The sequence below is a fragment of the Nicotiana tabacum genome, chromosome 18 (assembly GCF_000715075.1).
Source record: "Nicotiana tabacum cultivar K326 chromosome 18, ASM71507v2, whole genome shotgun sequence".
In the NCBI taxonomy this organism is placed as follows: domain Eukaryota; kingdom Viridiplantae; phylum Streptophyta; class Magnoliopsida; order Solanales; family Solanaceae; genus Nicotiana; species Nicotiana tabacum.
Window position 1 is genome coordinate 145,414,369 of NC_134097.1, and position 16,753 is coordinate 145,431,121.

The 16,753-nt window shown below is 40.2% G+C and overlaps 1 protein-coding gene across 1 annotated transcript; it reads right to left on the reverse strand.

Annotated features, from left to right (window-relative positions):
* Positions 1 to 15,382: 15,382 nt before the first annotated feature.
* Positions 15,383 to 16,021, reverse strand: LOC142172751 (secreted RxLR effector protein 161-like). Its single transcript, XM_075236429.1, has one exon. The coding sequence runs from the start codon at positions 16,019 to 16,021 to the stop codon at positions 15,383 to 15,385; it is 639 nt and encodes a 212-aa protein (XP_075092530.1).
* Positions 16,022 to 16,753: the final 732 nt, after the last annotated feature.

Here is a 16,753-nt window from a genome sequence, read left to right on the forward strand (position 1 = left end):
CGAGCCCTTTTCTACATAATTCAATATCCGGTTGACTTTTCCAGCTTAAGCTTACTCAAAAGAGACTAAGTATCTCCAACCTCTCCAAAACCACTCCGAACTCAAACCAACTAACCCGATACCACATAATACAGCTGAACAAGACATAAAGAAGCATAAATGGGGGAAACGGAGCGGTAACTCATGAAATGACCGGCCGGGTCGTTACAAATTCAGACTCCTCTCTCGATTAAATCCAAATCTTTCAAATAAACTGATGTAAAGTACGACGAAACTTGCAAGAATATATTGGTAGGAATGATCTAAAAGAAACTTCTCGTGAATATTTCTCAATCTTAATTTAAATGATAACTCAAAAAGTTCTCTCGATTACTTCAATAAATCACCAAAATAAACTAAAGCACACGCTGCAATAATATTCAGTAAGACGTTCCTCTTTCGATGAAACATTATAAAGAATAAAATCACAACTATATTAAAGCTCCTCTAATAAATTCAAGCAATTAAGAAGAAGAAGTCAAACTCATAAACAACAACCAAGTCACCAAATCATGTCAAACTCTAATGTAAACTACTCCATAATCATGGAGGAAGTCATCACAAATATAATTAAAGAGTGAGAAATCATCAATCTAATGTTACAATCCAAACTCCGAATTGAATTGATGAAAAGATTATGAAATCCCGTGTCTTGTAGCCTCCAATGCTCTCCCAAAGCTTCCAAGGTCAAAAGTCCTCTAAAAATCGTGTTTGGGTGTATTTATACCATGTAGGAACGGGGCCGGATGAAACTATCCTTTCCAATGTGGTGAGCCTGCGGAGAAGTTCAAAGAGTTGACTTTTAAACTTTGCAGGAATTTTTCACTAGCATCCCGTGGCGCATGGCGCAGTGCGATAGTGCAGTTTTTCCAAGTAATCTTTTTTTCTCACTTTTTGACTTGTTCCTCGACCCCCGAATGTGATCCCGACTTAATTTCTTGGGCTTCTACTCATACTTCAAAACTTCAAATCATCTATTTTAGCCCCAAACCTGTTTTTCCACTCAAAATCATATCATACATAACATAACACACGTAATAAGTACAAAGTATAACAATTAGGCTCAAATACATTCGAAGTGTAGTAATTCGAGTGTACAATATAACTAAAAACGTGAGTACTGGCCTACCATCACATATTGACAAGGAAAGATTGCAGCTTCATAGTATTTCTCGTATAGTTTTTGAATATATAAGTTTTAAATTTAAAACATCGAATTAATCTAATTAAATTTAGCTTTAAAGGTTAGTCAAATTAACTCTTGGAAAACGAAAAGATTCACATACTAGAGGGAGTAATTAGCAAAGTAATCAATTTATTGCTTTTTTAAACTCATCATATAAATAAAATTATTTTTTAAATTGAAAAAATTCTTAAGGTACATAAATTTATTTTCACGAGTAGAGCATTGACGGTTAAAACAATAAAAAATAGAGCAAAACATTATGTTATAGTTTAACTTATTTTTTGTTTTTTGTATTAGGTAACAAAAATAACAAGGATGCTCATAAGATATACACATATGTCCTAAGAAATTACGTATTTTTCATTAATTTTAGTTCAATAACTCATGATATAGGTACACGCGCAGCGATATTATTTTTAAAAAAATTATACACTCATGATATAGGTACACATATATCATGAGTGTATAATGTTTTTAAAAATAGTATTTTTGGAAGCAAATAATTGAAGATGTTCATGGAGTAAAGAAGGGATGGACACTGTCACGATCCCGGTTCGCCCTCCGTGAACCATCATGACGGCACCTAGTATCTACAACTAGGTAAGCCTAAATTGCAGAAGATAAACCAATTTGCAGGAAAAAAAATAATTTAAAACAGAAATGGAGTAATAAAACAGCGTTTAAAAGTGCCGCTCGGCATACACAATATTAATTCTCAAAAAACTAATACATTTTCCATAAACCCGGAAACCCATGAATCACAAGCTATGAATATAATAAAAATGCTCTAACTCCGGAATGTCTACATCAATAGAAGAAAATAGAAGGGCTATCACTACAAGATAGAATGGAAAGGGACTCCTCGGTTTGCGGACGCAACAGATATACCTCGAAATCTCTGGAGCAGTCGCCTCACCTCAAAGGTGATAGGACTGAGTCAAAGTACCTGGATCTGCACATGAAAAACATGCGCATAAAGGGCATGGGTACACCACAACAGTACTCAGTAAGTGCCAAGCCTAACCTCTGTCGGGTAGTGACGAGGAAGGTCAGAGCCCTACTAAGATGAAATAAAAATATAAGGTATGACAGTATAAGATAAGAAGTACAGTTGAAAGCTAACAATAAGAATTTAATACAGGAAAATGAGGAATTCAATAACTGAAATAGAGGCAAAAACAATCACAAAGAAATAACTAGGGATCTCTCAATATCCCGAGGATCTCGTAGTACCCTCAATATATGCCAGGGATCTCTTGATATCCCGAGGATCTCTCGGTATCCTCAATATATGCAGGGATCTCTTGGTATCCCTAGGATCTCTCTGTATCTTCAATATATGCTAGGGATCTCTTGGTATCTCGAGGATCTCTTAGTATCCTCAATATATGTGCTAGAGATCTCTCGGTATCCCGCACCTCAACTCAAATCATAAATACGTGCAGTGGATCTCTCAGGATGCCATCCCGTAGTCCCAAAGTAAAACACGCAGCAACAACACAAGGAATACTCATTTAAGCTCAATTTCGTACCAGGTAAACAGGTAATTCTAACCTAACATGCTTCACATAATACAATTAAGACAGTTTAAGCAAGTAAACAATTAAGTCAGTTAAACATGCTTGTCTAGGCTAACAACAGGCTTAAATTGGAAGTAGTATAAGACAGGAAAAAGGAACACAATTAAAATCACTTAAAGGAAACCGGATATTCAACAATTAGCTCAAGTACGTACTTGTCACCTCACATACAAGGCATTTCAATTATCAAATATACCAAATCCTAAGAGGAAGGTCCCCCACACAAGGTTAGGCAAGCCACTTACCTCGAACCATCTCAAATCAATCCTAAACCACGCTCTTTCCACGAGTACTCAACTCCAAATAGCCCAAATCTATTCAATTTAATTGCATAATGTAAATAACACTTCAAGTAACTGATTCTACAAAGAAATTCTAAGCTAATATGCGAAATTAGAAAAAATGACCAAAACGCCCCTCAGGCCCACATCTCGGAATTGGGTAAAATTTACATTTCCATAATCCTCACACTCTCACGAGTTCAGTCATACCAAAAGTACCAAAATCGGACCTCAAAGGGTCCCTCAAATCATCACCCAAAAGTCTCTAATTAGTCAAGCCCTAACCCCCATATTATCACTGATTTTCCTTAATTTTTCATGCTTATAATGATAAAAATCACTCCAATTTAGGTTCCAAGAATCTTACCTCCTCGAAGTTCGCTTGAATTCCCTCTCAAAAAATGCTCCCCAAGATTCTTCCCGTTTGAAAAGAGGTGAAAAATGGCTAAATTTCACGAAGGCAAGTATTTATATGTTTCTGCCCAACGATTACCGTATCTACAGTCAAGGGATCGCACCTGCGGTCCTGCAACTGCAAAAGAATGCATCGCCAGTGCAAAAAGTCACTTAATGGGCTGGGTCCGCATCTGCGGTCACCTGGCCGCATCTGCGGCACTGTATTTGCGAAAACCCAGCCGCACCTGCGGATCCTGGAGCTCTGGATCTATCTCGCTTTTATGGCCACATAGCCGCTTCTGCGGAGCCGCACCTGCGGTCCCACACTCGCATGTGCGGTTATGACAGAAAACCAACAGCTGAAGCTGCAACTCTAAACTCCAAAATCCTTCCGTCAACCATCCAAAATCATCCCGAGGCCCTCGAGACCTCAACCAAAGGCACTAACAAGTCTAATACCACTGTCCAAACTTATACCAATCCTTGAAACACCTAAAACAACATCGAAACGATGAATCAACCACAGATTCAAGCCTAAAAATTCCAAAACTTTAAAAATACACTTTCGATCAAAAAGTCTATCAAACCTCGTTCGAATGGCCTGAAATTTTGCACATACGTCACATTTAACACTACGGAGCTACTCCAACTTCCGAAATTCTATTCCGTCCCTCGGATCAAAATCTCACTATCGAACCGGAAACTTCAAAATTTGACCTTTCGGCATTCAAGCCTAAATTAGCTACGGACCTCCAAAACACAATCCGATCACGCCCCTAAGCCCGAAATCACCCAACGGAGCTAATGGAACCATTGGAATTCCATTATAAGGTCGTCTTTACACTGTTCTGACTACCGTAAAATTTTCCAAACTTAAGCTCTTATTTAGGGACTAATTGTCCCAAAACTCTCCGAAACTCAAAATCGAACATCCCGACAAATCAAAATAGTAGAAATAAACACGGGGAAGGCAGTTAATAAGGGATTGATGCGTTAATTCTTAAGACGATCGGCCGGGGCGTCACATCCTCCTACACTTAAACATTCGTTCATCCTCGAACGAGCATAGAGACATACCTAAAGTAGTGAAAAGATGAGGGTAACGGTTGCGCATATCCTGCTCGGTCTCCTAGGTCGCCTTATCGACCGGCTGACCCTGCCACTGAACCTTTACTGATGCAATGTTCTTCGACCTCAGCTTTCTAACCGGCCTGTCCAATATTGCCACTGAATCCTCAACATAAGATAGATCCTGGTCCAACTGGACTGAACTGAAATCAAACACGTGCGAGGGATCACCGTGATACCTGCAGAGTATCGAAACATGAAATACCGGATGAACTCCTACCAAGCTGGGAGGTAAGGCAAGCTCATAAGCATCCTTCCCAACATGCCGCAATATAGGACCAATAAACCTCTGACTCAACTTTCCTTTCTTCACGAATCTTATAACGCCCTTCATAGGCGAAACCCGAAGTAGAACCCGCTCTCCAACCATATAGGAAACATCACGAACCTTCCAGTTCGTGTAACTCTTCTGTCGGGACTGGGCTGTACGGAGTCTATCCTGAATCACCTTGACCTTCTCCAAAGCATCCTAAACCAAGTCTGTGCCCAACAATCTAGCATCGCCCAACTCGAACCAACCTATCGGGGATCTACACCGCCTAACTTATAAAGCTTCATACGGTGCCATCTGAATGCTGGACTGATAGCTGTTGTTGTAGGCAAACTCCGCCAATGGAAAGAACTGATCCTAAGACCCTCCAAACTCAATCACACATGCACGGAGCATATCCTCAAGAATCTGAATAGTGCGCTCGGACTGTCCGTCTGCCTGAGGGAGAAATGTTGTACTCATCTCCACCCGAGTACCCAACTCATGCTGAACGGCCCTCCAGAACCGTGATGTGAACTGAGTACCTCTATCTGAAATGATGGAAACTGGAATACCACACAGACGAACAATCTCCCGGATATAAATCTCCGCTAGACACTCCGAAGAACAGGTAGTACATATAGGAATGAAGTGCGCGGACTTGGTCAGTCGATCCATAATCACCCAAATAGCATCGAACTTTCTCAAAGTCCGTGGGAGCCCAACTACAAAGTCCATGGTGATCCGCTCCCACTTCCACTCCGGAATCTCTATCTGCTGAAGCAACCCACCCGGTCTCTGGTGCTCATACTTCACCTGCTGACAGTTGAGGCACCGAGCTACAAATCCAACTATATCATTCTTCATCCGCCTCTAATAATAGTGCTACCTCAAATCCTGATACATCTTCGTGGCACCCGAATGAATAGAATACCGCGAACTATGGGCCTCCTCCAGAATCAACTCCCGAAGTCCATCAACATTGGGTGCACAAATTTGACCCTGCATCCTCAATACCCCATCATCACTAATAGTCACATCTCTGGCATCACTATGCTGAACCTTGTCCTTGAGGACAAGTAAATGAGGGTCATCATACTGCCGCTCCTTGATATGATCAAATAAGGAAGACCGAGAAACCACGTAAGCTAGAACCCGACTGGGCTCCGAAAGATCCAATCTCACAAACTGGCTGGCTAAGGCCTGAACATCCATCGCCATAGGCCTCTCCAATGCTGGTAAATAAGCCAAACTCCCCAAAATTTCTACCCAGTGACTCAAGGCATCGGCTACCACATTGGCCTTGCCTGGGTGATACAAAATGGTTATATCATAGTCATTCAGCAACTCTAACCATCTCCTCTGGCACAAATTTAGATCCTTTTGCTTGAACAGGTGCTGCAAGCTCCGATGATCAGTATAAATCTCACAGGGGACACCATAAAAATAATGACACCAGATCTTTAGGGCGTGAACAATGGCAACTAACTCTAGATCATGGACATGGTAATTCTTCTCATGTACCTTCAACTGTCTGGATGCGTAGGCAATCACTCTACCATCCTACATCAAAACTGCTCCAAGGCCAATCCTCGAGGCATCACAATAGACAATGTAAGACCCCGAACCTGCAGGCAATATCAAAATTGGGGCTATAGTCAAAGCTGTCTTGAGCTTCTGAAAGCTCGCCTCACACTCTTCCGTCCACTGGAACAGAGAACCCTTCTGGGTTAGTTTGGTTATAGAGGTTGCAATCGATGAAAACCCCTCAACAAAATGACGGTAGTAACCTACCAAGCCAAGGAAATTGTGGATCTCTGTAGCTGAGAATGGTCTGGGCCAACTCTGTATGGCCTCTACTTTATTCGAATCCACCTGAATACCCTAACTCGATACCACGTGGCCTAAGAATGCCACAAAATCCAACCAAAACTCACATTTCGAGAACTTAGCATATAACTTCTTCTCTCTCAAAGTCTGAAGCACAGTCCTCAGGTGCTGCTCATGATTTTCCCGACTCTGGGAATACACCAAAATATCATCAATAAAGACAATGACGAACGAGTCAAGATACGGCCGGAACACACTGTGCATCAAATGCATAAAGGCTGCTGGGGCATTGGTCAGCCAAAATGACATAACAAGGAACTCATAATGACTATACCAAGTCCTAAAAGTAGTCTTCGGTATATCTGGCTCTTGAATCTTCAACTGATGGTAACCTGAGCGCAAGTCAATCTTAGAAAACACCCGTGCGCCCTGAAACTGGTCAAACAAATCATCAATACGAGGCAAAGGATAATGGTTCTTCACTATAACCTTGTTCAACTGGCGATAATCAATACACATACGCATAGAACCATCCGTTTTCTTCATAAACAAGATAGGAGCACCCCAAGGTGATACACTGGGCCGAATAAAACCCTTATCAAGAAATTCCTGTAAATTATCCTTCATCTCCTTCAACTCAGGAGGAGCCATACGATACGGAGGAATAGAAATGGGTTGAGTGCCCGGCAACAGATCAATGCCAAAATCAATATCTCTATCAGGCGGCATGCCCGGAAGATCAGCTGGAAACACATCGGGAAAATCCCGTACTACTGGGACTGAATCAACTGAAGGGGTATCAATACTAACATCTCTCACATAAGCTAAATACGCGTCATACCCCTTCTCAACCATACGCTAAGCTTTAAGAAAAGAAATAACTCCACTGGGAGTGTGATCTAAAGTACCCCTTCACTCAATACGCGGTACACCTAGCATAGCCAATATTACGGTTTTGGTGTGACAATCAAGAATAGCAAAATGGGGCGACAACCAGTCCATGCCCAAGATAATATCAAAATCTACCATGCTGACCAACAATAAATCGGCTCTGGTCTCAAAACCACTAAGAGAAACCAAACACGATTGATAAATGCGGTCCACAACAAGAGAATCTCTTACAAGAGTAGAAACATAAACAAGGAAACTCAAAGATTCCCGAGGTACACCCAAATGCGGAGCAAAATAAGAAGACACATAAGAGTAAGTGGAGACTGGATCTAATAGAACCGATGCATCTCTGTGGCAAACTAGTATTAAACCTGTGATGACAGAATCAGAGGCAACAACCTCGGTACGGGCAGGAAGGGCATAATATCGGTCCTGGCCTCCCCCTCTAGGGCGACCTCTACCTCCCCGACCTCCACCTCTAGCTGGATGAGTAGGTGGGGTAGCAACTGGAGCTGCAACCATAGCTTGAGAACTCTCCGGGGTACGTTGTGGCTGAGAAGTCTGTGGAGGCGCACTCCTCCCAAGTCTAGGGCAATCCCTCACCACATGGCGTGTGTCACCACACTCAAAACAAGCTCTGGGAGGACGTGGTGGCTGTGACTGGCTCTAGCCAGGTCTACTGGACTGACCTCTGAAAACACCCCGCGCAGGAGGCGCGCTAGATACCGGAGGTGCATCATAAGGCTCCTGAGGTCTGGGAGGAGCTGGAATACCACTGGTTGCTGGAAGAGCTGAATGAATAGGGAAACTCATATCACCCCTACTATGACTGCCTGCAGCTGGGGCACGGGCACCAGAATAATAGCCCGACTCTTGAGACCTCTTGACCTCCCTCTCCTTTCTCTCTCCCTAGCATGCATACCCTCAATCCTCCTAGCAATGCTCACTACCTACTGATAAGAAATATCCATCTCTAACTCATGAGCCATGCTAGACCTTATGCTGGAAATAAGGCCCTCAATAAATCGGAGAACCCTCTCACGAACAGTAGAAACCAAGGCTGGGGCATGTCTAGCCAAGCTAGTGTAACAGACAACATACTCTGAGACAGTCATGGTACCCTGGCGCAAGTGCTCAAACTCTGTGTGCCATGCGTCCCTGAGGCTCTAAGGAACATACTCTCTCAGGAACAGATCTGAAAACTAAGTCCAAGTCAGTGAAGCAGCCTTATCCAGACTGTCTAACTCATAGGTGCGCCACCACTTACAGGCGGTTCCGCGAAGCTGGAAAGTAGTGAAGGAAACCCCGCTCGATCCTGATATATCTATGGTACGGAGAATATGGTAACACTCATCTTGAAATCTCAAAGCATCATCTGATGCTAGACCACTGAATATATGAGGCTTGTAGTTCTTGAACCTCTCAAGCCTCACTTGCTCATCCTCGGAAACCGCTGCCCTGTCCTCGGGCTGATCTCAGACTGCCGGTTGTACAGGAATAATCTCAGGGACCTTCTCAACATGCACTCTCTTCTCAGGAGTGCGGGCGGCGGGAGCCTGTGCTCCTCCCTCGTCCTAAGATGTAGCTGCAACAAGGGGAAGCAACCCTGCCTGAGCCAAAATGGTGTACATGCTCATGAACTGTGCCAGAGTCTCCTAAAGTGCTGGAGTAGTAGTAGCAGTAGGCGTATCAGGTGCCTGAACTCCGGCTGGTACTGCTGGTGGTACCTCGGTGGCAACTCGCACAGGTGCTCTAGCTGCACCACGTACGCGTCCTCGGCCTCTACCCCGACTTCGACCTCTGACAGCTACAGTAGGGGGTGCGGGTGCCTGATCATCTCGGGTAGCGTGTGTCCTCACCATCTGCAAGAAAATAGAAGACATAAGTTTAGAATTGTGATATCAAAATCTCGCATGACAAGGAAATCAAATGAAGCGAAATTTTTCTAACAGTTACATAGCCTCTCATAGATAAGTACAGATATCTCCGTACCGATCAATGAGACTCTAATAAAACGGCTTGTGATTCATGACTCCTATGAACCTTGAGCTCTGATACCAACTTGTCACGACCCCAGTTCGCCCTCCGTGAACCATCGTGACGGCACCTAGTCTCTACGACTAGGTAAGCCTAAATTGCGTAATATAAACCAATTTGCGAAAGAAAAACAATTTAAAACATAAATGGAGTAATAAAACAACGTTTAAAAGTGCCGCTCGGCATACACAATATTAATTCTCAAAAACTAATACATTTTCCCAAAACCCAGAAACCCATGAATCACAAGCTATGAATATAATAAAAATGCTCTAACTCCGGAATGTCTACATCAATAGAAGAAAATAGAAGGGATATCACTACAAGATAGAATGGAAAGGGACTCCTCGGTCTGCGGATGCGGCAGATATACCTCGAAGTCTCTGGAGCAGTCGCCTCGCCTCAAGGGTGATATGATTGAGTCAAAGTACCTGGATCTGCACTTGAAAAACATGCGTAGAAAGGGCATGAGTACACCACAGCGGTACTCAGTAAGTGCCAAGCCTAACCTCGGTCGGGTAGTGACGAGGAAGGTCAGGGCCCTACTGAGATGAAATAAAAATATAAGGTATGATAGCATAAGATAAGCAGTACAGTTGAAAGCTAACAATAAGAATTTAATATATGAAAACGAGGAATTCAATAACAGAAACAGAGGCAAAAACAATCACAAAGAAATAACCGGGGATCTCTCAGTATCCCGAGGATCTCTTAGTACCCTCAATATATGCTAGGGATCTCTTGGTATTCCGAGGATCTCTCGGTATCCTCAATAAATGCTAGGGGTCTTTTAGTTTCCCGAGGATCTCTTGGTATCCTCAATATACATGCTAGGGATCTCTCGGTATCTCGCACCTCAGCTGAAATCATAAATAAGTGCAGGGGATCTCCCGGGATGCTGTCCCGTAGTCCCAAAGTAAAACACGCAGCAACAACACAAGGAATACTCATTTAAGCCTAATTTCGTACCAAGTAAACAAGTAATTCTAACCTAACATACTTCACATAATACAATTAAGGCAGTTTAAGCAAGTAAGCAATTACGTCAGTTGAACATGCTTTTCTAGACTAACAACAGGCTTAAATTGCAAGTAGTATAAGACAGGAAAAAGGAACACAATTAAAATTACTTAAAGGAAACCGGATTTTCAACAATTAACTTAAGTACATACTCGTCACCTCACGTACAAGGCATTTCAATTATCAAATATATCAAATCCTAAGGGGAAGGTCCCCCACACAAGGTTAGGCAAGCCACTTACCTCGAATCAGCTCAAATCAATCTGAAACCATGCTCTTGCCACGAGTACTCGACTCCAAATGACCCAAATCTATTCAATTCAATTGCATAATGTAAATAACACTTTAAGCAACTGATTCTACAAAGCAATTCTAAGCTAATACGCGAAATTAGGAAAAATGACCAAAACACCCCTCGGGCCCACGTCTCAGAATCGGGTAAAATTTACATTTCCAGAATCCTCACACTCTCGCCAGTTCAGTCATACCAAAAGTACCAAAATCGGACCTCAAAGGGTCCCTCAAATCATCACTCAAAAGTTTCTAATTAGTCAAGCCCTAACCCCCAAATTACCACTGATTTTCCTTAATTTTTCATGCTTATAATGATAAAAATCACTCCAATAACGAGTTTAGGTTCCAAGAATCTTACCTCCTCGAAGTTCCTTTGAATTCCCTCTCAAAAAATGCTCCCCAAGCTTCTTCCCGTTTGAAAAGAGGTGAAAAATGCTAAATTTCGCGAATGCAAGTATTTATATGTTTCTGCCCAGCAATTACCGCATCTGCAGTCAAGGGAGCGCACCTGAGGTCTCGCACCTGCGGAAGAAAGCATCGCAGGTGCGAAATGTCACTTAACGGGCTGGGTCCGCATCTGCGGTCGCTTGGCTGCTTCTGCGGCACCACATTTGCGAAAACCCAGCCACACCTGCGGATCCTGGAGCTCTGGGCCTATCTCGCTTCTATGGCCACATAGCCGCTTCTGCGGTGCCACACCTGCGGTCCCACACTCGCAGGTGCGGTTATGATAGAAAACCAGCAGCTGAAGCTGCAACTCCAAACTCCAAAATCCTTCCGTCAACCATCCAAAATCATCCCGAGGCCCCCGAGACCTCAACCAAAGGCACCAATAAGTCTAATACCACTGTCCAAAGTTATACCAATCCTTGAAATACCTAAAACAACATCGAAACGATGAATCAACCACAGATTCAAGCCTAAAAATTCCAAAACTTTAAAAATACACTTTCGATCAAAAAGTCTATCAAACCTCGTTCGAATGACCTGCAATTTTGCACACACGTCACATTCAACACTACAGAGCTACTCCAACTTCCGGAATTCCATTCCGAACTTTCGGATCAAAATCTCAATATCGAACCGTAAACTTCAAAATTTGACCTTTTCAAGCCTAAATTAGCTACAAACTTCCAAAACACAATTCGGTCACGTCCCCAAGCCCGAAATCACCAACGGAGCTAACAGAACCATCAAAATTCCATTCCGAGGCCGTCTTCACACTGTTCTGACTACGATCAAATTTCCTAAACTTAAGCTCTCCTTTAGGGACTAAGTGTCCCAAAACTCTCCGAAACTCAAAACCAAACATCCCGACAAATCAAAATAGTAGAAATAAATATGGAAAAGACAGTTAATAGGGGATCAAGGCGATAATTCTTAAGATGACTGGCCGGGTTGTCACAGACACCATGTTTAACTAACTCTCACACAAAAGGGTGGGTCTCGACGAACATAATCAGGTTATGAGATGAATTCTTTTCTTATACCAGTTTAGAAGTGGGTAATGGTGCAAGGTTCAAGTTCTGGACTGATACATGGATAGGAAATGCGAGCTTAGGAACCAGATTCCCAACTTTCTATAACTAGTCTATTAACAAGGAAGGTAGTGTAGCTGAATTCTATTCAAATTCAGGTTGGCAAGTTAATTTTAGAAGAAACTTGAATGATTGGGAGATAAAAGGATTCTATTACACGACGCAACAACTATAGACAATGCATATTGACACTATAATAAAAGGGATTCTCTGGTCTGAAAAAATAGCAAGGATAAAAAGTTCTATGTGAATAATTGCTACAAGTTGTTGATGAGGCAGACATGCCATTGAGAACATAATTAGCCATGGAAGATGATTTAGAAGACAAAAGCCCCTGCAAAGTATCGGTCTTTGGTTGGATTGTAACTTGGGGAGTCAGTTTAACTCAAGAAAATCTTCAAAGAAGAGGTTTTCTCATGGCTAACAGGTGCTACTTATGTAAGGAGGATCGGGCATCAGTTGAACATCTTTTTCTGCACTGTAGAATTTCAAGACAACGTTGGGACTTTTTTCCGAGTATCTGTGGTGTCTTGGGCAATCAGGGGTGGCTCAAGGGAAAGACTAGTAAAGCTTTTGCTTTAGGCCCCCAAAATTTTGGGGCCCCAAAGATATTTATAGTTGTGGATTTACTATCTTATTTTCACTTAGACAATATTGAAATTCATAGAAAAAAAATTAAATCCTTATAAAAATGGAAAGAAAGATTATCTATTTTTTAACAATAGAAATATTTTAGAACTTTGAATTAAGATACTCAAATCTTCATATTGTTAAATAATATTTTTTACAATAACATCCAAGGTAACGAATTGTAATTATGTGGCTAATATCTTATTAACTTAAATTTTCTTACCAATGTGAATATTGATATTATATGTTATAAGATAACTACACTATAGACAAAAGAAAGAAAGAAAAAAAGGAACCAATGTAATATTGATATTATATTTTGTAAGATAACTATAATATAGACAAAATAAAATAAAGTTAAGGCCCCTTATTAATTAAAATTTAGCTTTAGGCCATGAGTTTTGTTAAGACGCTTTTGTGGGTAATACCTAATAGCGTAATGGACCTACTCGAGTGCTGGCAAGGACAGAGGACTCAAAAAAGCTTGCAGAAGATTTGGAATACTATTCCTATATGCATATTTTGGATCTTATGGCCAGAGAGGAATATAGTTTGTTTTGAAGGACAAAGAGACCATATTTCTAGAATTAAGAGCAAATGTTTGAATAATCTTTTTTATGGTGTAAGGGTAGTCTTATTGGTAGCACAAATGAGTATATGAATTTTTACCTTTTCAAAAAAAAAAAAATGATATAGGTACACATATGTGCAAAGCACGTAACTTAAGACTAATTTAATTAAAAAGAGTATTCCTTTTTTTAGAAAAAAGTAATTTAAATCCCTCGTTTATTTTAGAAAATCAAGAATTATCCTTTTGGCTACTCGAGTTTAAAAATGGGGTCGGCGGAAAGCATAGCTTTTGAATTAACCGTTTAGCATTTAGTAGTGACGAATAGAGGACGTTAACCATATGTAAGCATTTTTTTAAAATAAAATCTTTTTTTTATGATAAAGTGGAGAAATTATTTTATGACGAATGGTAAATAAGTTTCTACTCATCGTTTGTTCATATAATATTTATACGGGTTATAATCCATGAATTGTTATAAGATGAATAATAATATAGAAATTGTAATGTGATGAATAGTATAAATGAAATATTGTTATGCAGAAATTACTTATTTTAAAGATATTTTTATTTTTGATTTCTCGTCCAATGTTGAGTATTCTCTTTAAGGTCTGAGTCCAATGTTGAGTACCCGCTTCAAGGTCTGAGTAATCTGAAAAGTCTCACTTTGAGGGTAAAAAACTGTATACCAAAGGCGACCCAATAAGGTTGGGTTCTCTGTGGGGCATCGATCCCTCGCGTTATTTTGTGGTAGAGAGATTGGATGGGAAGGGGATCTCATTCACAAGGATCGAATCTAAAACCTATCGTTACGGTTGGAAAGGAACATAAAACCTTGCCATAACCTTTAATTTAGCAGTTAACTTTTTTGTTTTTAGATACTTGTATCACCATATTACTGATATATTTATTCTTACTCGATATTTCTCACATAAAATAATTTATAGATTCTCCCAAAATTAACTTAGGGTTGTTTGGTTGATGATATTGGATAATTTTGTAGGCATAAACTTTAATTCATACCAGGATCTTGAACATGATAATCTTACATGAAATCGTCATAGAAAACATACCTGAATCGTGAGCCATCATCGTGAAGCGGAAGCGTTAATTCAAAATTGGTTTCTCACCCCTTGCCCTAGATTTCGTTACCGCCGCCTTTAGTGATGGAAGAAAGAAAGAATACGGTAACCCTAATGAGTGGGGAGAGTACCAATTTATAGAGGTTCTCACTTAATCCGGTATGTCCATCAAGTAACCGATCAGACGAATGAGATTTGCTCATTAATTAAATATTAATTATGGGCATAATCTTATTGGGTCATATATACACGTAGGAAATAACTTACATTCTCCCACATGGCCCAATAATCACATAATATTAATATTTAATATAGGAACATTAGTTCTGCATAAACAAATCTCTTTTATAATGTCCATCATAAATACCACAATACGATAAACCAGTAAATATGAGTTATGGCGGTTATATATAATTTGTCTACATACTCCCTTTCATATACTACAATATTAGTAATTTATTGTATCAGGTTCATAAGCTATAAAATATTATGGTCCACAATAATGTCTCTTTGAGACTTATCCTGTAATATCTCAAAACAATAATGTGTACACCATTATGAGAAACAAGAAATCACTAATGTATATCCGAAACATATAAATGAGCTTAGAGTGTCAAAATATCATAAATATATCAGTCATAAATACAGCCAAGACCCATTCTATGTACATGTTCTTTAAATATCTTTGGCTGTAAACCTTTCGTTAACGGATCTGCAATCATGAGATCTGTTCTAATATGGTCAAGTGACACTCTTTGTTTCTGAACTTCCTCCTTGGCGGTAAAGTATTTTAATTCCATATGTTTGGCACCCTTGGAGTACTTATCGTTCTTGGAGAAGAATACTGCAGCAGAATTATCACAGTAAATTTTCAGCGGCTTGGTAATTGTGTCGACAACCCCAAGTCCTGAAATAAAGTTTCGCAGCCATAATGCATAAATTGTGGCTTCAAAACATGCCACAGATTCTGCTTCCATCGTGGATGTAGCAATGACAGATTTTTTGGCACTCTTCCACGATATTGCTCCTTCAGCTAATTGGAACAAATAACCAAACGTAGATTTTCTAGTGTCAATACATCCAACGAAATCTGAATCCGAGTATCCAATAACTTCCAAATTCTTGGATCTCCTATACATGAGCATGTAATCAATTCCTGGGTTACTCTGATATCTTCCTAGCATTTCGACCACAAAACTAATATCCGGTCTTGTGCAAGTCTGAGCATACATCAGACTACCAACAATTGAAGAGTAAGGAATTGATTCCATTTCCTTTCGTTCTACATCATTCTTAGGGCATTGCATGAGACTAAACTTGTCCCCTTTTGATTTGGAACAATTCCTGCTGAATAATTGTTCATATTAAATCTCTCTAGAATTCTTTTGATATAGCCTTTCTGAGACAATCCCAATAATCCTTGTGATCTATCACGGAATATTTCTATTCCTATCACATAGGATGCCTCACCCATATCTTTCATTTCAAAATTCTTAGAGAGAAAATCTTTAGTCTCATGCAATATGCCTAAATCATTAGCAGCAAGTAGAACATAATTAACATATAAGACTAAAAATATAAACTTGCTCCCACTGATCCTTTGTTATATATACCGATCAACGATATTTTCCACAAATCCAAAAGATGTTATAGTATCATTAAACTTTATATACCATTGTCGTGAGGCTTGTTTAAGTCCATATATTGACTTCTTCAGTTTACACACCATTTGACCTTTTCTTTTAGTTTCGAAATCCTCTGGTTGGTCCATATAAACTTCCTTCTCGAGATCTCCATTAAGAAAGTAAGTTTCACATCCATTTGGTGTACTCTAAATCATAATGAGCCACCAAAGTCATAATAATTCTTAACAAGTCTTTCTTTGATATCAGTGAAAAGGTCTCTTTATAATCAATGCCTCCTTTCTGAGTATAACTCTTGGCAACAAGTCTGGCTTTGTATCTCTCAATATTGCCATTTGAATTGTGTTTGGCCTTAAAGAC